Below are 24,613 nucleotides of genomic sequence, written 5' to 3' on the forward strand. Positions count from 1 at the left end.
CCATATCTGCATAGGCGTGGTATGTTGTGTTTCTTATGACCGTGACTTTGTTTTATATTTATTAAATAAACTTTATTATATTTATTAACTTTAAAATAGATTTTGAGGTAAGTAAACAACAGACAAATACACTTCGTACAGTGGAAGCTGTAGCTCAGTCTTCATTTTTAACGGGAGTATCGGTGTCGACAATTGAACGCACTGTACGTGAAAAAAAGGTGACTAGGATTGTGCAAGCTCCAAAAGTACATTGTCGTGGTAGAAAAAAATTTAATTAGACGAGCACTAGAAAAATTTTGTACGCACTACTACTCATTCTTTCTTTTTTTGAGAATAAAGCGCCAACCCTCGAATCCATTAGGACAATAATAAAAGAAGATTTAAAATTTATAAATGCCAAACGATCAGGTAAATCTGTCTTAATAGAAATAGAAGATTTAGTCCCATGGCGACGATCTTCGCTTATGTTCGCTCTGTTAAAGAGGTTCGTTCTGCCCACAAAAAGATTTAATATCTGACCGAAACGTGGGTGAATGTTGGTCACACAGTATCTAAGATCTGGCAAGATACTACTATAACCAGTTATCGTTAAGCATTTATAACATAAATTTGGACATTAAATATTCCCTATATGCTTTTGCTTATACCAAAATGTAGAAAAAAGTTTATGAAACTACCAAAGTTTGACTAGCCTGCATAAATACCTTAACAAAAACGATTTATTTCTTTTTTCTTTCCTCAGGATCCACACTGTTCTTAATATTTGTTTTGGAATTTCGACTATTATCTTTCATGGTTTTGCTACTTTTTTGAATTACCGGTTTAGAAGAAACAGTAACCAAGGGCTGGGATACTGTCTTCTTAACATCAATGAAAAATCCATGGACAAACCTTATAATATTTGCTACTATTTGCTTTGGTGTTTCGTACTCGTTGGGTACAATTCCTTCCACGCTGGACTCAAAATAGGAAAACAGTGGAAACCAAACTCTAAAAATAGATAAGTTGTTGACAATTTACGGTAATAAGTACATTCAATAACAACAATAAATGCAACAACTGTAAACTTTCGCTGCATGACGGAGAAGAAAAAAAATTTGTAGAGGGGTGCGACAAGGAGATACTTTGTCGCCAAAACTATTTATAGTCTGGAGTAAACAAGTCATGGAGTAAACGATTAGAGTGTGACTCAATGGATATTAACATCGATGGACACAAGTTAAATCATCTCCGATATGCCAATGACATTGATCCCGTAACACACGACTAAAAATTGTTAAATAAATAGATAATAATAAATAAATATGTAAATATTAAAAATCATAAATATTTATGTTTTACAATAAAAATTAAAACATATTTTGTTTAAACAAATTAGATGGTTTATTTAACAATTAAAGGGGTTAGAAGCAAAAGGGTACAAGTGACAAAAAATAGAATTATTCAATGTTAAAGTTTTTGTGTTATTGTAAAATCCAGAGAGGTATTGCATTCTTCGTTTCTTCAGCAACTTATATATTGCATTGTTATAAATTTTGTTAGTATAAGACACTTTTTCAAAAATTGCCCGTTTTTGTTTTTTTGTGCACTTGTACCGTTTTGCCTGCAAATAAATTTATAAAACTTGGTATTTCGCAATGTTTTATAAGTGAAAATAACAAACTTATTTATAGCTTAGATAATAACATAATAACATGAACATTTATTAATTAATCATCATAATCTTAGTCCAACAAGTCTGGAACATCGTTGTCTATATCACCTTCGATTTCTAATGCCTGAGTTGGTAGTATATTTACATCTACGTGAGGAGTAGCCGGTGATATCTAACTGGGTTGGATTAGCTGTTTTTCTTGCATTCTTTCCTTGTTTATCTTCATGAGGCAAATCAATATAAAATTGGTGATGGCAAGGCGGTATATAATATAATAATGTCCTTAAATTCTCATACTTTTCATATGAAATTTTTAATGCGTCGTTGTAGAGTTTTTTATCGAGGTTTTCCAATGTGAAGATTGGTCTTCTCCTTGTTAGTTAGCTAGAGCAACTCTCGGTGTAAATGAAAGTGCAACTTTCATTTCTGGACATCCTAAAAAAACTTCAAAAAGTCATTCTTTGTATAAATAAACCAGACATTTTCACGCCATCTAATTATCCGGTTTTCTTCGTCTTTCTTTGGATCTTTTATGTTGTCATGAAGATATTGGAATGAGAGAAAGTCGTCATTACTCATGCATGTGCAAAGATCTATCGCATTCCATGTATGAATGCCCAATTTCATTAAATTTGTGGTCAATTCTTTCCAGACTAGTACATTGAACCAGATACATGAATAGCTTAGCTATGTTTTTATTCTTATTTTGTCCTCCACAGGAATCAGAATAGGCAATTAAATGATTAGACGTTAAAAGTACAAAAAATCGACTGCAGAAAACATATAGGCATAATTTTACAGAGGTCCGTACTATTCAAAGCAACTGTTATTTGCCTGGCCGGTTCAGTGTCACGAAAAAAACTTATTTCCCTGATCTACTAGGAAAAACTCAACATCTGCCTGAAATTACAATCAATCCACACATTCATTCCATCTTCAAGACAGCGTCTGGACCCAACAACCACACTAACTACATTTAACAAGTGAAGCCAACCATATATGCAGCAATAATGCCACAAGTATAATTTTCAAATTTCTGTAGGGCTTTAGGCAACATTTGCTGTGTTTATAGATACACCTGAGAAACTGAGATGACTAAACAATTGATTCCCAACGTTACTTCGAGTTTTATTGTTACAAATTGGCTTCCAACCAGGTGAGTGTAGTTATATTGTTAGTTTTCAAAAAAAATTTGATTTTTTTTTTAATATTAAATAAAAATTTTTAAAAACGACTTCCGAAGTGGAAATATAAACGTTAAAAGCAAATATGAGTTAAATGATTTTCTAACTTTCACTGATATCAAAAGGGAAATAATCGATTCAAAAACATTCGAAACAATTAAAGGTAACTTACCTTGTTCTTGTTGAATCTCTTTGCATTAATGCCTGATTATTGGACAAAGTATGATAGTATAAAAACAGCCTGCTTGAAATGTAAAATGCTACAAAAACATCTATGGAATAATGCTCGTGAGCTGCTAATATAAAAAAGATGCCGAACATATTCATCATCCAAGAAAGAGTGTGAAGGTAATAAATGTACCTTGGAGTATCTGAAAAATAAACATAAAATAAACAAAACTATCATCTGAATAGGGTGAGTGGAAAAGGAGTTATAACTAGTCCTGCCATAAATATTGATAAAAGTATAAACGCTCCTTCCACGGCTGATAAACTGAACGTGGCCAAAAGTTAGGTTGACATTACTGACTGTTGGTATGTACACTATAAATCCGCCAAAACATTCAAGTCTAGTTTGAGCAGCGTTATAAAGTTTGAAGCATGAATTTTTTATAATATATTTTTTTACCTCCACCTTAGCTAAAATAATTTCTACAAACTTGAGGATAATCCCTCCATTAAAAATTTCATTAGCGGATTTTCTGTTTTCGAGTTATAAGAAAATAAAAAATTGAGTTTTCGGCGCAGCGCTAAAAATATGTATCCATTTTCTGGATATCAAAAGCTGTAACACGAATAAATAACCACATAATTTAATTCCTCCTCGTTTGCAGATTATGAATCAACTGTTTTTAATTAAAAATAATGAAAATTGAAAATTTTCCGAAGGAAAATAATCTTTCTGAAGGAAAAAGTATTTTCTATTATCATCATCATTGGTGCTACAGCCCTATAAAAGAGCCTCGACCTTCCCAAGTCTATTACGCCAGTCAGTTCTATCCATTGCTAACTGTTGCCAGTTTGCTGCGCCTATATGTCTACCATCCTCATCTACACCATCGCTTCATCTGACTTTTGGCCTACCCCTACTTCTACTTCCCACAGGTTACGACATAAGGATTCTTCTAGGAGGGTTCTTCCGCTGTGATCTTGCCAGATGTCCTGCCCATCTTAGTCTTCCTATTTTTATAAAGGATACTACGTCTTTACCACCAAATATATGTTTATATCTGTGATAAATCTCGTAGTTGTACCTCCTTCTCCAAACACCATTTTCACAGATGTCACCGAATATTCTTCTCAGGATCCTTCGTTCAAATATAAGCAGGAGATTTTCATCTGCCTTGGAAATGGTCCATGTCTCCGACCCATATGTCAACACTGGTTGTATAAGGGTTTTGTATATGGTTATTTTTGTTTTTTGGCTTAAGTTTCTGCTTCTCATATGTCTACTCAGTCCAAAATATCCTTTGTTTGCTAGGATTATTCTTCGCTTGATTTCTTCCGTCATGACGTTCTCCTTGGTGATCAGGGAGCCTAAGTATGTGAATTTGTCCACCACTTCAAAGGTGAGGTTTCTATTATAGCTAAAATAATTCCACCGTACCTAAGGATAATCCCTTCATTCGAAATTTCATTTGCGAATTTTCCATTTTCGAGTTATAAGAAAAATTTCGGCGCAGTTTTAAAAATATATATCTATTTTCTGGGTATCAAAAGCTGTAAAACCAATAAATAACCATATAATTCCTCCTCTTATGCACTACAACAACTATATTTACATTTATACTTACACTCGGTGATGAAAAAATTCAACATAGTTAAAGCTACTGTATGTCCACTAAACATGTAATCTCCACATGTTCGAACACCTCTAATGGACATTCCGGCTCCCCTCCAAATCACAAAAGCTTGCGACAATTTTCTAGCTAAATCTCCAAAAATTCCTTTGGCTTGTGTGGTATATAATTTTGGCTGACATTGTAGGTGAGATCCGGGAACACTTAGGGACGTTATGAGCATAGTAACACATCGCAAAAGGAAGACTGTTCCGGAAAGAGCAAAAAATCTTCTCATAAGAATAAACCTAAAATAAAAAGAAATGGGTGACTGAATATACTTCCACAATAACATAATAATAAAATTAATTATTAATATTAGTGGGATGGAATCACCATATAAACGCAACGGACAGAACAATGGAACAGAGATTTTTTCCATTAGATCAAGATCAATAAAATTCTTCTTCTTAAAGTTCCATCTCCTATCGGAGGTTGGATATCATAACGGCTATGGTCACTTTGTTGGCTGCTGCTCTGAAAAGTTGTAGTGAACTACAGTTAAACCATTCTCTAAGGTTCTTCAGCCAGGAGATGCGTCTTCCTATGCTTCTTCTTCCTTGGATCCTTCATTGCATAATAATTCTCAGCAGCTCATATTTTTCTCCTCTGGTTATGTGACCCAAATATTCTAGTTTTCTTCTTTATGCTGTTAATAATTTCTAACTCCTTATTTAGACGTCGTAGTACCTCAGCACCGTAATCCTTTGAACCCACTGAATTTTTAATATTCTTCTGTAACACCACATTTCGAACGCTTCTATTTTTCTTATGTGTTGTTTCTTCAATGTCCAAACTTCCATTCCGTATAGTAAGATAGAAAATATGTAACATCTTAGAGCCCTCAATCTGAGATACAACTGAAGGTCTCTGTTGGTAAGCATTGTCTTCATTTTCACAAATCCTTGCCTTGCAGTTTCAATTCGGACTTTGATTTCTCTGCTTTGGTCATTTTTGTCATCAACAAGGTTCCCAAATATTTATATGTCTCTACTTTTCAATATCAATAAACTAGGTACTGCTAATGCCCAATACCGAATGTCTTACTTAAAGCTACTAGACCTTTAGAGATGCCGTATTTGGCAACTGCAGACTGAATATATGAGTGTAAACCTGACGTCGAGGCTCTGAATCCCATTTATTCTTTTATTAACTCAATTCCCAAATTTCTTAGCCTTCTATTTTGGCTATATTCTGCATCAAACTTGACTTTAATCCAAAGCCGATATATGGAAGTGCATATCTTAAAAGTTACATGCCCATATACGACGGTGGCCTATTAGGACAAAATGATCTATATTTCAAAATTAAAAGCATATACTTTTGTAAAATAGACAAGTACATTTTTTTTGAAGACACAAGAAAGGCACAAAGATGGATCCTAAAAACTATAGAGGGATCGCAGTGATTGCTACTATAGGCCGACTATACTCAAAAGTACTACGAAACCTGATAGAAAATGATATCAAAGACAAACAACCCGAAGAACAAGCGGGATTTATGGCCGGACGCTCCACTATGGATAATATCTTCACATTAAAAATTGCAATGGAAAAACGAGTGCAGAGAAATAGAGAAACTCATATAGCTTTAATAGATTTGGAAAAAGCATATGACAGTGTACCGATCTCCCAACTATGGATAGAAATGGGTAACTTGAAAATAAACCCAATTCTTATTAACGCCACTCAAAAATATTACGAACAAAACTTTGCAAGAATTAAAATGGGACAAGAAATCACCTCTCCTTTTCAAACAACAAAAGGACTAAGACAAGGCTGCTGTCTGTCACCCACCTTATTTAAAATCTATTTGGACAGATCCTTAGTGAAATGGCTAAAAAAATGTAGAAACATGGGAATAACGGTGGAAGAAAACAAGCTATATACACTTTTCTTTGCGGATGACCAGGTAGTAATTGCCGAAGACAGCTACGATCTTAGCTATATGGTAAGAAAACTGCAAGAAGAATATGCGGTGGCAGGTCTAAACATGAATATGACAAAATGTGAATATCTCTCAGTGGGAACAGATGAAATATGTGACCTAGTCTTGGAAGTCGACAAAATCAAAGGCGTGCAATCCTGCAAATATTTGGGGGTCATTTTCAACAAGAAGGGAAATAGCGCAGATGAAATCAGGGAAAGAATAAACAAGGGCAGAGCAGCGACCCGTGCCTTAAACTCTCTTCTCTGGCAAAAAACAATTCGACGAGAAACCAAAAAACACATTTACGGTAGTATAGTCCAAAGTATTACACTTTACGGTTCGGAAGTATGGGACGTCACCAAAGCTAATAGAAACAAACTTATGACGACAGAAATGGATTATCTGAGACGAAGCTGCGGTAGATCGAAACTGGAGAGAGTTAGAAACGAACAAATAAGAAACGAAATGAAAATGGAGAGAAATATCAATGATGACATAGAAAGAAAACAATTAATCTGGTTCGGACATGTTAAAAGAATGCCAGAGTACAGATGGCCTAGGAGAGTACTGGAATGGATCCCTCCTGAAAGAAGAAAGAGAGGACGACCACGGAGAAGTTGGCGCAACGATATTGATGAAGCAATGGCGGCAAGAGACTTAGAAGAGGCAACTGCATATGACAGAAAAAGATGGAAATTGGGGGCGGAGAAGCGGCGACAGCCGTAATAAATCCGTTATTATATATACATTTTTTTTGTAGGTACCTAAAAGATACTGAAAAAACCGCATATGTATATTATTTATTTATGTAAGAAATAGCGTTTTAATCATAAAACCAGTTGATAGACCACCGATATGCATCGGAGTGTTAATTCTAAACAACTCAACGGAGGTGACTTAGGTGGCCGAATATCGATTTTTACATGTTGTAAATTTGCTTTTTAATGCCGTCATGGAATGGAAATTTTCTTAGATAAAGTAATTTTTATTTTCTAAAAAGAATGCTGTGTAAAATGACAGCACAAGTGGTTTAAAAGAAAAAAGAAGACGAGGACTCTTTTTATAAACTGTGACTTCTCATTGGTTTATTTTCTTTTGCTTTGCTAGATTGTACAAAATTAGGTACCTAATTTTATGCAGGATGCGAATATTACGTGCCAACAACTAAATTATGCGCAAATAGCATAATTATACGCCGATTGGAACACTGCTGTAGCCTGTAGCGTCAATGTGTGGTCGGCATCAACGGCAACACCAATATTGGCGCCTATCCCTTTGATGTGAACGCAAAAACCGACAGACCACGGAAAACTCCCAACGTTGGAGCAAGTCATAAAAACGTTGGCTCCAACACAGTTTTGTCGGTACACGCATTGGACAAATGTTGTTGGGGCTAACGTTGGGCCCAATGTGTGGAACCGGCGTGTCACAGAGATAATATAAAAGCTAAAAACATCGACCGTGTAAATGTATATGTACTTACACGGCCGGGTTTTTAATATCTACAAAAACATTAATTTACATTAATGTTTTACTTTCTTTCTTTCTTTCTCCCCTTCCTTTTACCCTAACAATTTAATTAATGTTTTTACAAAAACATTAATTAAATTGAGCGCTCAATTAATTCTGACTCAACTTATCGATGTCACAATTATATTCGAACATAGGTTTTTAGCTAACGAGCTTTACATATTTTTAAAATACTATTGGCAATAAAATTGAAATCTAAAGTTAGAACTATTATTGAATTAATTATTTTTAAAATAAATCAACAATATACTTATATGAGCTGAACATTTATTCGTTTCAACGTCAGTATTATAGACTTTGAATAGATGTTGTCATCCATATGCAAATATTAGTCCTTTTTAAAAGCTTTTTTACAACCGATTAATTGAAAATATCTGTAAACGTATTTGTGAAAATAAAATATTACCATAAAACAAATTATTAAAATTAACCCTGCCAATAATGTATTTTATGTCATATTAGTTTATTATTGTGTTTTTATTGCTTAGTTACCAACTACGTAATAGTGTACGCGCGGGCATAAAGTGTACTTTATGGCCCGCACGGGCGTAAAGATACAAACAAAATGGCAATTTATTAGAAACATATTTATTTAACAACATTTCAAAACATTATTTAGAATTCACATAAAACTGACAATTCTGAAAGGATCCGGTGATGTTAGGGATCTCAAAAATATCTGTTTGAAACGCTCGACAGCATTTACGTAGCGTAGCAACATAACACGGACGATAGAATTTCTACTAGTAAATATATTGTCAAAATGAAATCGAATTTTCGGATTTTTTAGAACATATTTATTTATAGATGCAATAACGAACTAGTATGACATAAAAGTCTGTATGCACCGCGGGTATTAATAGATGTATATGCCTTCGGGCGACTTTTAAACCCTCGGGATTGTAACGTCGTCGCCCTCTGAGCATAAACATCTATTTAATACCCTTGGTACATAAATAACTATAATATTTGCGAAATTGTAGATTGTTGAAAATACTTTCATTCAAGCAGAAGAATGAAGCATAGAAAATTGAGTAAAAAAGCAAAGAAGGCTGCCGATATTCGTTCCGTGCGTGACCGACGCGACATCTACCGCCTTCATCTGACAGTTTTGGACCTCCCAATTTGAGGTTAACCATATGTTAAATGTACAAAATAAATTTAGTATTAAAAACTGAGTTTCTAAAAATTCATCAACTTTATCTTTTCAACCCAAAACGGAAAAGAAAGGGAAAATTTAGTACTGGCAAATCAAATTTTTGCATGTGGAAGAGTCTGTAATTAAAAACAATAATACACTTAAGTGCAAAACAATCGACTCAAAAGTGATATTTGAGGTTACACCTTCTGTTTTAATGTAAGAAGTATGAACATAAAAAGACGTCATGTGCAAACAATAACTTTATTATTGAACTTACAAAAACTGCTATTGCGTTATTTGGAAGACGCATTATAAAAACAATATGCAATACGAACAGACTTTCCTAAATATTCATCATTGGAACTAACGCAAGAAAAACGTTATGAACAGAGAAATCATCAATTACAAAATGAATTTCTTTATTTTTCAGTATTTAATATTATCACCTCTACTCCTAATTGCACTTTCCAATCGATTTCGCATGGATCGGATGACTTTTATAATAAATTCTTAAGGCATTGCTTCCCATTCATCATTCAGCTCAGCTCTCGATTCAATTATGCTCCTTGGTGCATGATTCATGTCCTGGACCCTTCGTTTAAGCTCATCTCAAACTTGCTCTATTGGATTTATGTCCACGCTCAACGCAGACTAATTTATTGTAGGTATACCGATCTCAGTCAGATAGGTGATGGTGACTCGTGTGGTATGGCATCGTGCCTTATCGTACATTAAAATAATGGCATCACCAATAAATCCCGCGTATTGAACCACATATTCCTCCAAAATGCTTCTGATATAACGATCCGCAGTTAAAACTCCTCAACGTACTCCACCAGGCACAAAAACCAACTCGGTTTTTTCATCCATGGAAATGCCTGCCCAAGACAGACAAGAACCGTCTCCATATGATACAATTTATCGTATACAACATTGAGCAAATCGGTCTCCTGGTCTTCTATAGACTCGACGCCTCTTGTCGTTGCCATGTAGGTACTTTCGTCGGAGAATAATACCTGACTCCATTGATAGTCGTCCCAATCCAGATGTTCTCGAGCAAATTCTAATCGCCTTTTCTTCTGGACTGTAGTTGGCTTTTGACCCGTAGCTGCCCTTTTTGGTGTCAGGTTGGCTACCTTCAGTCTCCCTCTGACTGTGCAAACAGTGGTAACTACACCTCGGACCTCGCTAAGCTCTCCTTTGAGATTAGCACCAGTTAAATGTCGATTTCTCAGGGATTTCGATACAAGAAATCGATCATCTCTCTCTGTTGTTATTCGTTTACGGCTTCTTCCTTAGTGGCGGACAAAATCAGCAGTATCTTGGTACCGACGATACACTCGGGACACAGCAGATTGGCTTAAATTTAGTCGATTTGCCACGGCCCTCTGACTCAGGCCTTCTCACAATAATGCTACTGCTTGAGCTGCTTTGACGGATGTGGTATCCATTTGTAATGCAGTTGCGAACTTAGTGACTTACGTATTAGTGGGTTTGCTATGGAAATTGATACATACGATGTTAACCGAACGCGTTAAATCGGTGCGTGTCGATTTAAATGAGTCAAATTCTGACACCGTCTCTACGTTCTACGTGTTGCATTATTTACTTGTAATAAGTCATCGTATTCACCAAAAAACAAAACTTTTTTAAAACTCAATAACGAGGTTATTGATTATACACTAAATATTTTTAAATGTACACTTTTTAGATTGAAACAAAAGACATTCGAAAAATAATTTTGAGTCGATTATTTTGCACTCAAGTGTAGTAAAAAATATGATATAAAAGCTAAAGTCATCAGGCACTCTGCAGTTAGCTCGAAGCCTTATGAAATATCATTTAAGGTAAATTATTTACTTTTTTCCTCTTTCAATTGCATAAAAATGAAATTATGTGATATTTACTTTTTCATATTAATAGCACGAATCCATCTTTTTCTTTTCTCTAATTTATATGTAATCTAAGATCCAAAACAAAAAAATTTCTATATACTATATTATTTATCTATAGATCCAAAAGGTCCAAATTTGTCATATTTCGCGGCTACGCACGCTGGCATCGTTTCAAGGTACCTCTACCATGGTCACGCACGGAGCGAATATGAAACCGTTATGCTATGGAAGAAAAGTTTAGTAAAAATAAAAAAAAAGTAATATTGATTTAAAAAAAGTACTGTTTTGGCTCCTAAAGATCTTAGGACCTCTTTTTTTCTGTAAGTTATTTTTTTAACCAGCTTTCCGAATATGTTTTTGCCACTTAATTTGAACTAAATTCTACGGAGTTATTGTAATTGTTCTTAAGCTTAAAAAAGTGCTATTTATTATTAAATCATTTTGTGTACAAAATGTAATTTTTTTACACTTTTTTTCCATAAGTTATTAGTATATGTCTTAACGAAGAAAATAAGCCCGGATTATTGAGATCCAATCGGTGAAATTACCTGGAGCAAGCTTAGAAATTAGATCATTTTAAAAAAAATCTAATACAAATTAAATTACGTAAAACTACTTAATCGATCTTGTCCATCTTTTAATTTAATTCAAACACAATAAAACCCTCAAGTTCAAGTACATTCAAAAAAATTTTAATAAATAATAAAAAAGTTATTAACAATATTCAAAAACAGCGATTTTGTTAGCATAGATCATTCTGTTTAACTGTTTTTCTGAAAAAGTTGTCTGTTAATATTAAATCTATAAGTAGACAAGTTTTTAAGTTATGGGCCAAATAATGAGTTTGACTTTTTTTTTGGTTGTTTATTTAAAAATAGTTTCACTAAAAAAATGATGAATCCCTAGTAGATAGATAAACCGGCTTCAATTGTATTCCAGAACGACGGATATGATATAAATGAGCGAATTTAGATTTAGCTTTCACTCTAAAATAAATTATATCGTATAAGTTGTATAATAAGTTAATATAAATAATTGTTTTCTTAGTATCTATTATCTTATAGTCAAGAATGATTGTCAAACTATTGTAATCCACCTTTTTTAGTTATTTTTAATTTAATTCGAAAACACCATATATCGCCTTTTGGATTGACGCACATAATTATGTGTAAAATCATTGTTTAGTATCGTCTTTTCCATCGGAATATTTCTAATTATATCTATATCATGTGCTTTAAGCCTTTAAATATGGTTTGAAGAAAAATAAATGGAACTAAAATAGTAACAAAAATCAAAGAATGGAAAAGAAAGGTATTTTTGAAGTGTGTAAACAATTTATTTCCTATATAAGCGTTGTCGGCTTATAAAACCATCTTCAGAGCTATGGTCAAGTTTTTAACACGTTCGCGGACAAAGCGGCATATTCCGCTCTACTTTCTGGGACAAAGCGGCATATGCCGCTCTACTTTCTGGGACAAAGCGCGATATCCCGTCTAATGTTGAGAACGGCCAAAGCGCAAAGCGGCTTACCACGCACATTTTTGTACATGAAATACTATTCAAGCACCTTCAACTGCTGCTGAAAAGCTGGGACAGGTGTCCCAGTAAATAACATAAAATATTGTGAACTATCCGTGTCGGTCAGTTTAGCTTTGAAATATTAGACGTGTGATAGGCGGCGGAGCACGTGGTACTATATCACTTCATTTTTGTTGTTTTTTATTGGTGTTTTGTTTATTTTGACTAGATTTGTTGGAGAATAATAAAAGTAAGTAATTGTTTTATTACGATTGTGTTATTTAGTAATTTGTATGCTGCTTATCAGTAGTAGAAACAGTAATAAAATGTTGAGGTTATATTTTCGGTAAATATACTATTTTTTGTTTTTACAGAAAATGGATTCTAGAGAAGAAGCAAGGCTTCTTGGACTTATGGATGAAGTGAGCACAGATGAATTTGAAAGTTCTGAATCAGAACCTTATAGCTCTGATGATGATTTACAAGATCCATCATATCAACCCAGTAGTGGTGAAGATTCGTTGGCAAACGAGAATCTGTTTTCAAACGAAAATCACAAAGACAGAGTTGAGCCAGAAAATGACGAAACAGGTAATGATATACAAAATTTGCTAGAGGTGGGCGATATTGGAACTGATAACGAGTGGGATGATATTGCCGCAGATATTCCAGATTTTTTGTTTGACGATTCCCAAAGTGGCCTTCATCTTAATTTTGACACAGATACTCCTAAAGCTACAAACTATTTTTTTAAATTTTGGGATCAAGAAATTATGCAGCTAATTCTTGATTCAATGAACAAATACATTGAAATATTGACTAATGTAAATAGGCCCAAGCAAAAATACAGCAGACAAGCATCCATTAGGCCATTTACTATGGAGGAACTTCAATCATTTTTAGCTATATGCATATTACAGGGTCAAATAAAATACCCGTCTGTACGGAAGTTGTTTTCAATGAATCCACTTTATTATGCACCAGTTTTTCATTACACCCTATCTGGTAGAAGATTTGAAGAAATGCTGCGGTGTTTTAGCTGTGCTTGTAAAGAGGAAACAACAGGAACTGATCCACTGAAAAAAGTCAATCCTCTGCTCGATAAACTATTACTCAATTTTCAAAAAGCTTATTACTCTGCCGAAGAAATGTCACTAGATGGATCATTGCTTCTCTTTCGTGGTCGTCTGAGTTTTCGGGTGTATATCAAAGGAAAAAAAGCGAAATATGGCATTAAGGAAAAAAAGCGAAATATGGCATTAAGTTCTACGAGCTATGTACAGCAAACGGATAAGTATTGAATATAAAAATTTATAAACAAAAATCCGAAGATGTAGAAGAATTATCTAAAATTGAGTCGTTAGTACTGCAACTTATGGAACCTTATTTGGATAAAGGCCATCATTTATTCCTTGATAACTTCTACAACAGCATTTTGCTGTCAAAATCCCTTTTGGAAAGAAAAACTCATTCTACAGGAACTCTTGACGAAACAGAAAAGGAAATCCAAAAGCTCTTGTAAACACCAATCTAAAGAAAGGAGAACACAAATGGCGAAGAGACGGTAGCATCTATATTTCAAAGTGGAAGGATAAAAAAGAAGTGCTCTGCATAACAACCAAATATCACCCAAAACTTATAAATATACAGAACAGGTTTGGAAAGACAGTAATAAAACCTGAAGAAGTTGCCAGGTACAATGAGTACATGTCAGGAATAGATAGGAGCGATCAAATGGTGAGATATTATTTTTCTCCACGGAAAACTATCAGGTGGTACAAAAAAGTGATGTTTCACTTACTGGATGTAGCTATATGGAATTCCTACTATGCAATGAAGAAGCACAAAAATGTAAAACTGACCCTTTTGGAATACAGAGAAAATTTGGTAAGAGAATTATTGAAAATTCCAGAAGATATGAATGATGGGAGAAAACTGATGCATAAGGGAGCTTTGCACGGTGGAAAACGACTTCGAATGGAAGTGAATATAGTTGTCAACCCTAACAATGAACAACACTTTCCAGATATAATTCCACACCCTACAGACCCCCGCAAAACTCACCATGTGAGGTGCAAGTGGTGTTTACGAAACAAAAAACGCAAGGAAACCAGATACTTGTGTAAAACGTGTGCCGATAAACTAGCACTTTGCATTGTACCGTGTTTTGAACTGTACCACAAAAATTAAATTTTTTAATATAAGCGTATCTCTGTATTAGATATATTTTCGTTATAAGGATATTTCTTTATTATTTTTTACAGAAATAAAGATTTAGTTGCATTTACTAATCGAGAGCGGCATGTACCGCTTTGTCCAGTTGCACAACTATTGTGACATATATGGACATAGCGGCATTTACCGCACCTTGTTTTTTTTTGTAAAAAACAACCTAAACATTCTAAAATATTATGAAACTACTTTTTTATGACAGAAAAATAACAAATTTTAAGATTTTTACAAGTGTGTTTTTTGCGACCCCCTATAAAAACTAGGTGTTCGCGAACGTGTTAAAGTATCTCTACTAGGAGAGATCATCTGGTAAAAAATTACAGACATTTTTTTTTTACTAAACTGGTTCTATATTAAAGTGTTAAAGTATCTCTACTAGGAGAGATCATCTGGTAAAAAATTACAGACATTTTTTTTTACTAAACTGGTTCTATATTAAAATGTTTCATTGAAAAAACACAAAAAAGATTGTACACTGGACTCCACAATAAACACATTAAAATTTTTTTAGGTTATGGCACGGGTGTCAGGATTTGTGGGAGTTGAAGTAGCAGATAGATAGAAGATCTGCTTCTTCAACTTCTGAACTGCTATCTGCTCCTTGAACTCCAACAAATGGTCTGGTTCTGACACCCCTACCATAACCAAAAAATGTTTTAATGTATTTTTTTTTTGTGGAGTCCAGTGTACAGTCTTTTTGTGTTTTTTCAATGAAACATTTTAACATAGAACCAGTTTAAAAAAAATTTCTGTATATTTTTACCAAATGAGATCTCTCCTAGTAGTGCTACTTTAAAAACTTGACCATAGCTCTGAAGATGGCTCTGTAAGCCGAAAGCAGTCAGCTAACAAAATAAATTGTTTACACACTTCAAAAATAGTTTTCTTTCCATTCTTTGATTTATCATAAGTGTGTACAAAAACATATCAGTCTTTTCATTTAAAATAGTAAGATTTGGACAAATTTATAAAATTTAAGCAACAATATATAAGCATTTGATCGGTACACGAAGAGAACAATAAGCAATGGACAAAAATATAATTGTTAGTATATCAGAGAGTATTTTGAGATTACATTATTTTTACTTTGTTACAATTAGAGACACTTCACTTTTTTGCGATAAAAAAGATAAAGGTTTATTTATTTTAATAATTTTCGTATCAATTGATTGTAATCAGGTTGATAAACAGTCTTTTGTTAAATGAAGTTACTCCTTGTAATTTTACATTTATTCTTTTAGATTTATTAAGATTATTTAGGTTGTGACTTTTCTATCTAGTTCATATAAATCGGAAATATCAAAGCGTTACAAAACACAGAAAAAAATTATATTCTTTTAAAGTTGTGAATATTCATAATTAAAATAAACTTCATTACATTAACAATCTTAGATATGCTATTAATACGGTGCCGATCGCAGAGCCACTTCAGTATCAGCTCTTTTCGGTGCAGGAATAGAAGTGAGGGCAAAAATCAGGGAATTAAGTAGACGTATCTTCTTAAGAGCGTAGGCTCAAAATTTCGGGCCAATGCTTTTTAAATGCAATCATTGTTTTCGAATCCTGAGAAAACTAACAAATATTTTTAAAAAATTTAAACGTAGAATGAAAGATTACATTATTACCGAGCGATTCAATGCGAATTGTTTTTGCTGTTTTTCCATTCACTTAACATTGAAGCAATACAACTTAGGCTAATTTTCCAGTCCATTAGGCTAAGGTTCCAGTGCCATAAAACAAAACACACACACACACACACACACACACACACACACACACACACACACACACACACACACACACACACACACACACACACACACACACACACACACACACACACACACACAATACAACTTCATCATCACCATCAATTAGCCTATATTTGTCCACTGCTGAACGTAGGCCTCCCGTAAAATTTCCACCAATACAACTTACTGCAATAGTAATGTCATTGTCGCGTTTCATAAAAAAGGAAAATAATAATACTAAGCTCAAGCCTATTTATTTAATATTGCATCGCTTGGGCTAATATGTCTGTTAGTGTTCCAGTACATCTTCAGTCGTGATTTGGATTCTTTTCTTGTCCTATTTAATATATTTCTGATTTCGTTCTCTCCCTTTAATAATTAAACTTCTTCTAAAGACAGTTTTCAAAATATCTTTTTTCATTATATTTTTCCATAATTTTTCCATATAGGTTTGGTAGATACTTCTCTTGAGTTCTTTTTTGGTGTATTGAGTTTTGTTGGATTTTTTATTTGAAATATTTTTTATTTTATCATCGTACCAATCTTTACACAACGTGGTTTCAAGGTCACCATCGAAGGTCTTCGAATTTCAAATTATTGCCCTTATTTAGCACCCACCAAAAATTGGTCCGAGTCTATGTTGTTTGGTTTCTACAAGACTGTAACTACCAGACTACAACCTACCAGATAGAGAGGCAGAAAGTCCCGAGTATGCCAGCGGCCTAAAAGATCGACTGGTTAAGGTGCACGATTTCACCAGGAATAAGCTGCAACTCACCAGTGACTGTCCCTATGAAGGGCAAAATCCTCCAACCCGGTCTACTTATTTATGGTCGATACTACCGACCAGGTACTATTTGGGGCGAACAGTCTGAAAGAAGGGGACGATGTACTGAGTTATATACCCATAATTGCGGACCTGCGCGTTAGAGAAATCCAGAAGTCTCTCTTCACCGCCGAAATATTCCACGAACTGATTCTATCGATGCAGAGATGACCTTCGAGAATTTACGGAGTTCTCGTCGCCCAGTCAGCTGTTTTCCAGATATTTCATTCTCTTGATAATCGCCAGTAGGGAGGGCTTTGCAATTAGTATTCGCGATTTTATGAATCAGTGCGAATTGTTTTCTAAACGATAATTATTAATGTAATTAATAATTGTGATATCTGTAATTAAGTGAGTTTTTGAGTTAATATTGTTAAACCACGTGCTTCACTTAATCTCTCAACCAAAAACACAACGTAACAATATACGAAAACATATTTATTTATTAAACAAGTTAAAATAATTATTTGTCTATTATCTATTTGCCAGTAGCGGCTCGTGGCAATTTTAGTTGGTGGGGTCTGGGCCTCATTTAAATTATAATAGCAACAATAAAGATTGAAAAACATGGCTCAAAAAAAATTACCCAATAGCAGCTTTACTTGTACAAAAGTTGAGCACGTCTGGTTTTCTGGCTAGCAACCATCTCGATGACTCTATTGTTAAAATTGGGAATTTCACAAAGTCCTTCCTTATGAATCGAACAGACAGCCAGTGAATTCAATCTGTCTTGGCCCATAGTATTCCGAAGAAAAATTTTAATTCTTTTTAAAGTGGTGAAACTTTGCTCTGCTTCCGCTGCTGAAACTGGAGTGATTCTTCAAAGAAATACTGAACGAAAAAACTAAACACTGACTAAACACATATTTTTGAATGTGTCGTTGAGATATATCACTAAAACTTATTTTTTCAATTTATCTTTACAAATTAAGGGATTGTAACTTGACGCATAAGTACTGATTAAGGTATCAGGGCACACTTCTCGGAACATACGCATGAACATAGGCATAGGAATTTTTTGGAGACAATAGAGAGGTACAGTGCAATATATGCAATATATATATATATATATATATATATATATATATATATATATATATGTATATATATATATGTATATATATATATATATATATATATATATATATGTATATATATATATATATATATATGTATATATATATATATATGTATATATATATATATATATATATATATATATATATATATATATATATATATATATATATATATATATATATATATATATATATATATATATATATATATATATATATATATATATATATATATATATATATATATATATATATATATATATATATATATAGAAAAACGATATACTTATATGAGCAAATAAATTATTTAATGCATATTTATAAAATATTATAAAATAGAATCGTAACTAAAAATCTACATATACTACATATTTTTTTATGGGGCCCGCCCCTCTGGCCCCTAAGGACGCTCCGCCACTGCCACCTGCAGCTTATTTCTTGACTTTATCTACTACTACATTATATTATATTATAATCATTGAAGCGAATTGAGAAAAGCACAAACATATCCAACTGTGACACAATTTTACAAATTTACATAAAAATCCTTACCTGTGCTTATGAAAAATTAATACGATTAACCACATTGTAAACAAAACAGTTCCAGTAATTTCGCACATATCAAATGCCCACGGAATTAAAGGGACATTATCTAAAAATATGTCTGGAAGAGGTGGATACTTTTCCATATCAGGTACTCTGTCATGTACTATTACCATAACGAAAGCTGTAATCCAAGTAACTGCTACAACATACATAAAGCTAAGGAAGGCTTTTCTTTTTTCTGGAGGATATCTGGGTCTACCATCTTCTGATAATGGTGGTGATATTCTTTCCGAATCTCCATATTCGCTTTCAACTTTACTGGAAAACAAAAATTAACTTTATACTCACAGCGTCATTTTTTAAATTAAAATGTTTTCATGCTTTTTAAAACTTTTGTGAATACTGTTTAAATATACCTTGCTATTTTATAGAAACACTTTGGTCATATTTGATATAGTCATGCAGAACACGTTTGATTTGGCTAGGTTTGTTTAATATAATCATGGAAGTAGGACAAATGCAAGATGAATGAAGGATTACCTAGTAGTATCTTAAACTCGGTTCGCTAATCCCAGTCCGAACTGTCTAGTGAATTTAGTAATTATTTTTTTGCGAAGTTAGTTACTTTTTGACAGACTAAAAGTGGCTGGAAATTACTATACAACCAAGCACCCGTACTCATAGCCAATATTAATAGTAAACAAACTAAATAGTAAATAAAATAGAACTTTGCGAATTACCGACAATCAATATTTATTTATCTGCACCATATAATAAATAGTTATGTTAAATTATAACAACTAAATATATATTTTTTAAATATATACTACCCAAAATTTGATGGGTTTAGTATACACTTCGACTATTTAGAATAATTCTTCTTTTTTTAAAGAAAGAAGTCTGTAATAGCAGGATACTTAAGCTATTAATACTGAGAAGTAGGAATTGTTGTGTTGTAGGTTTCCGACAATGAATCTGTCAAAATTTGTCCGAGCTAAGCGAATGGAGTTTAGCTATAAAACTGATAAGTTCTGTCATAAAAAAATAATAGAAACAACAACCTTAAAACAGTTACTTAAAGAAACTGAAATATCCCCTAGATTACTTTGAATTTATGCAAGACAATTGACACAGATGTAATTTTTATTATAATGCATTTAATGGAAAAATATAGAAATAAAGCAGCAAACTGTTTTTTGTGCTTCTAGTCTGTAGTCTGGTATTATTTGTTCTTGAAGTTTTGTCTGCAAAGGTAGGCATTATCAAAAATGTGATTGTCTTGAATTTACTAAATGTTTTGTTTACTACTTCTGGTTAATAATAAACAAAATCAACTTATACTAATCAGCTCTTCATTGAATGCAGCAATAAGTGCATAGTTTTGGGTGAAGTTTATATCCCTCCATCATCCACCTAAATGTGTACCTGTTACATTATAGTTCAGTTGAATATGTTATGCAGAAGTTTGAAAACTTGTTACTGTGTGGTGATTATAATTTACCAAATGCTTCCTGGAGTAATGACAACTTTGGTTTAAATGTTGAATGCCCTGATGACTCTCCCGCTGTGTACTTGGCCAATTCTTTTGGTTATTTTAACTTGTTTCATATTAATGATTTACCTAACAGTCGTAATGTCTTTCTAGAATACAGTTTTTGACTTATTTGTTCCGCTCAAAAAATTTTAAACCAGTTCTTTCCCGATTTGGTAAGAAAGAAATTATTTGGTAGAAGGGATGATTATTTAAGATTTTCTCATTTAAGAAATGAATGTAAACAAGTGTTCTCTCAATATGAACAAGCCGAATTTTGCAAAGAATATTAATTTTGGGACCACAAAAAAGATGCAAGAAAGTTTACCACTTTTGCCCCCGGGCTTCCCCCTAAAACTCCTCTAGCAGGGGGGTAAAAACACAACAAAATCCATTTACCAAGAATCTGTAGACCTTAGAAAAAATGTTTCAAATAAAAAATGTAGCTGAGATAGAAATAAAACCACTTGTAGCAGATATTAAACTAAGGTTAAAACGAATTCAGCGACAAAAACAAAAAACCAATGTCCTTAACTTTGACGATATATACATAAAACATAACATTAAAGAAGAATTTAACAATAGAATAAAAAACATCGGAGAACAACTAGAAGATTTTTTATTTGAAACATTTTTTCTACAGTGTACAGATTTTTGGTAAATTGATTTTTTTGCGTTTTTACCCTCCTGCAGGGGGGTTTAGGCGGAAGCCTAGGGGGTAAAAGTGGTAAACTTTTTTGCATCTTTTTTGGAGTCCCAAAATTAATATTCTTGGCAAAATTCAGCTTGTTCATATGATATTTAGAGGTTCTATATCCGTATCTTTTTGAGTACATTGTTAGTATTAACATTTCCAAATGAAAACTAAATAAGAAAGATACATAAAAATATGAAAATAGAAGAAATCAAGACGAGCATTTCAAAATATAAATAGATTAAAATATAAATTAGATAATATTGTAGCACTTAAATATTGTAAAGATAGGCTTTAAAAGTTTAGATGAAAATGATATAACAGTTAATATAAAATGTATTAAGAGTCATCAAAAAAAAAACTTCTTTTGCTAATGAAATTCAGTGTTGAGGATATGATGGAAATAAGTATTGCCTTAAGATTTTGTTGCTGTAATGTGATCGGTTTTGGGCACAGACATCATTGCAGCAACAATCAATCAATTATATATTTTTTCTTGCATTTGAATGCCTCCACCAATCGAACATCCTGGTTACTTTGAAATATGAGCTGTTATAATATATGTTTTCGTAATGCTAAAGATATGAAAGCCATTGAAATACACGGTTAGATTTGTAAAGTGCATAGACAAAGCATTTTCACTTGCAGACAAAAATAATGTTTATCACAAAGAATAAAGTAAGTAGGTCACCCTCGGTGATCACTGACAATTTAGTTACGCAATTTGGCACAGAAAGTTAAACAAAAAGTGACAAAGAATATACACTTGACGATTACTTTGTTATCAGGAGTCTTAAGAAATGCACTAAAAAAATTTTTACTGAGCACCTAAGTTTTACCTTTACCCACATGATATTCCTTTTGTTTATGTGTGATTTCTCATTTTCTCATTGTTTTTTGTTAAAAAAATCACTCTTTTTATTATAAAAATAACGTCTTTCTTAATAGGTTTAAAAATAACATAAAATATTCAGTGTATTACATTACTCATAGTACATTACTTACAAACATCCTGTACCTTCTCTCATCATTTTTTCCATAAGGCACTGTCCTTGTTTTTTTTGTACTTATCAAGTTGATTTCTTTAACAATATCAATCTAGTGAAAGTCAAAGTCAATCTAGTAAATGATCAGTTGGAAGTCCTTGTACTGTTATGTAGGTATTCTTGTAATAAATATGCTTATATCAAATTAAAAATTGTTGACTTAGTATTGGCATGTTATACTTTACCAACTAATAATAATTGTAGCACTATCTCTTTTCTGTTTTTAGTGGTTAAGTACTCACCTTGTTAACATTTGGAGCTGATGATAGGCTGTATTTGTAGAGTAAGAAACTAGTTACTGTAGTTACAATAAAAGCCAATTGTAGGTCTTTTTATTTTTTCTTTTTAACCTTTCAAATATATTACTTTATGAGAAAAGAAGATATATTTGAATGCAAGGTAAGTTACTGAGACTGTAAACCAAAATTATAACAGCTTGAGCTGGGAATAAAAGTAAGATGGGAAACTAAACAACATATTGGGAATGGCCACAAAGATTAAATTGTGAATGTTAAAAAAAACCTCAGCAAAGTAATTTAAGAATAAAAAGTATAAAAGAAAAGAAAAAAAAACAGTAGGAATTGTAGCAAAAAGATATTGTGACAGAGATCTTCAAAATTAGCTGGTTGCCAAAAATAAAGAAAAGCAAGTATAGCAGAATCTAAGAATACAATAATCGAAACTGTGAACTTAACTCTTTCACCACAAAGAGGGTGAAGGGAAGATATATAAAAAGTGCATAACAGGATGAAAAATATGCTGGAATTATGCATATATTAAGTAAAGATAAAGTAGTTGGACTAATTTATGTTTAATTGACATATTTGATTGTCAAAAATAAGCTGCCCTTCTTGAGTAACAGTGTTTCAACCACCTATTATCAGTACCTTTTTTATAAATTTGTATAGTCTGAGTTGATCTAGGGATTCTAGATATTTTCAAAATTGGTGTTTTCTCTAAGTACTGAATTCAAGCTTTTCAAATGATAACCAGAAAATTATATTTAAGTTATAGAAGTGCCCTTAATTTAAAAAGTGTTCTATTAAAAATGCATCAGACTCTTTTAGTATTTATAAAAGCATTGGATGATAGAGGAGGGTATAAATGACACTAAAACAGTGTCTATATTACTAAGAATTTTTATAAAGTTTATATGTTTTGCACAATAATACTCTTAGTAGAGCCATATTAGTTTTATTACAATTAAGTATTGCTAAGTACTTATTAAAAAATTGCAAAATATGGAAAACATCTTGTATTGAATGCTAAGCAAGTATTTGTTTCTTTATTTGTATTTCCTGTTTGTGACAAAAATATTCCTTTGTTAAAAGATAATAAAATAAGATAATGGGAAAATAAAATTTTTTTACTCATGTGTTCTAATATACAATATATCTACACAATTACCTTTTATTTATTTCATAGACACCATAATATTTACTACTCACAGCTAAACAGAACCCAAACATACAAAATTTATCCTATATTTTAACATCTAAATGCAAAATGCAAATGTTTGTATTTTTTATATGCACCATTCTAATATATGTAAGTATTAACATGTAGCTGCATTGTGAGGCTTTGCAGATATAATTCTGAGAGTTTCAAAAGTACTATAAAATTGACATCTTAAATAGAAAAGGTTTAAATAGAAACATTTCACTTACCCATAAGTTTGGCAACTATATACATGATAATGTTGTTCTACAACACCAAGCTCTTGAAGCGAACTTTGATTTTCCCTTTGTAGGAGCTTGTAAGCTAAGAAAAGGCACTTTCTGTCTCTTAAGGTTAATTTATTTAAAGGGGCCTGGGTAAAGTCATTGTCATTTAATAATAACAAACATTTTCCGTCTACACCATTTTCATCACATAACACTGTGATAGCCTGTTCAGACAAACCTTCCCTTTTTAAATAAAACTTGATTTGTTCTCTAGACCAATCCATCACTGACGAAACAGTAGAACTAGCCATTTGAAATGTATTGTTTTGAACTGTTTATTACAAGAGCAAAGGTTCATGTTCAGTATTAGTCATTTTATTAGATATTGATAAGCTCATGTTTTGTTTCATTTGTGCAAAATGTGTTAAAACATTACTAGTTGCCACATATTTATAACCTAAAAAACTAAACTAATGTCACATTTGGTTTTTTTTTATTTGATGTCAACTATTTATAAAACCAGGGTAGACATTAGAAAACCAAGATATTTTGTAG

The 24,613-nt window shown here is 32.6% G+C and overlaps 1 protein-coding gene across 1 annotated transcript; it reads right to left on the reverse strand.

The window, feature by feature from the left end:
* Positions 1-635: 635 nt before the first annotated feature.
* Positions 636-24,558, reverse strand: LOC140443918 (ceramide phosphoethanolamine synthase-like). The gene is made up of 5 exons (XM_072535431.1): positions 24,062-24,558; positions 19,130-19,441; positions 4,632-4,924; positions 3,011-3,209; positions 636-990 (listed from the first exon to the last, which is right to left on the reverse strand). The coding sequence occupies exons 1-5, from the start codon at positions 24,367-24,369 to the stop codon at positions 720-722; spliced, it is 1,383 nt and encodes a 460-aa protein (XP_072391532.1). The 5' UTR covers positions 24,370-24,558; the 3' UTR covers positions 636-719.
* Positions 24,559-24,613: the final 55 nt, after the last annotated feature.

Source organism: Diabrotica undecimpunctata, chromosome 6 (genome assembly GCF_040954645.1).
Source record: "Diabrotica undecimpunctata isolate CICGRU chromosome 6, icDiaUnde3, whole genome shotgun sequence".
NCBI lineage: Eukaryota > Metazoa > Arthropoda > Insecta > Coleoptera > Chrysomelidae > Diabrotica > Diabrotica undecimpunctata.

Coding starts and splice junctions, on each gene's coding strand:
- LOC140443918 (XM_072535431.1), bottom strand. CDS start 24,369: ATGGCTAGTTCTACTGTTTCGTCAGTGATGGATTGGTCTAGAGAACAA. Junction 19,442..24,061: donor TATAGTTGCCAAACTTATGG/GTAAGTGAAATG, acceptor TTTGTTTTCCAG/TAAAGTTGAAAGCGAATATG. Junction 4,925..19,129: donor TTAATTTTTCATAAGCACAG/GTAAGGATTTTT, acceptor TTTTTATTTTAG/GTTTATTCTTATGAGAAGAT.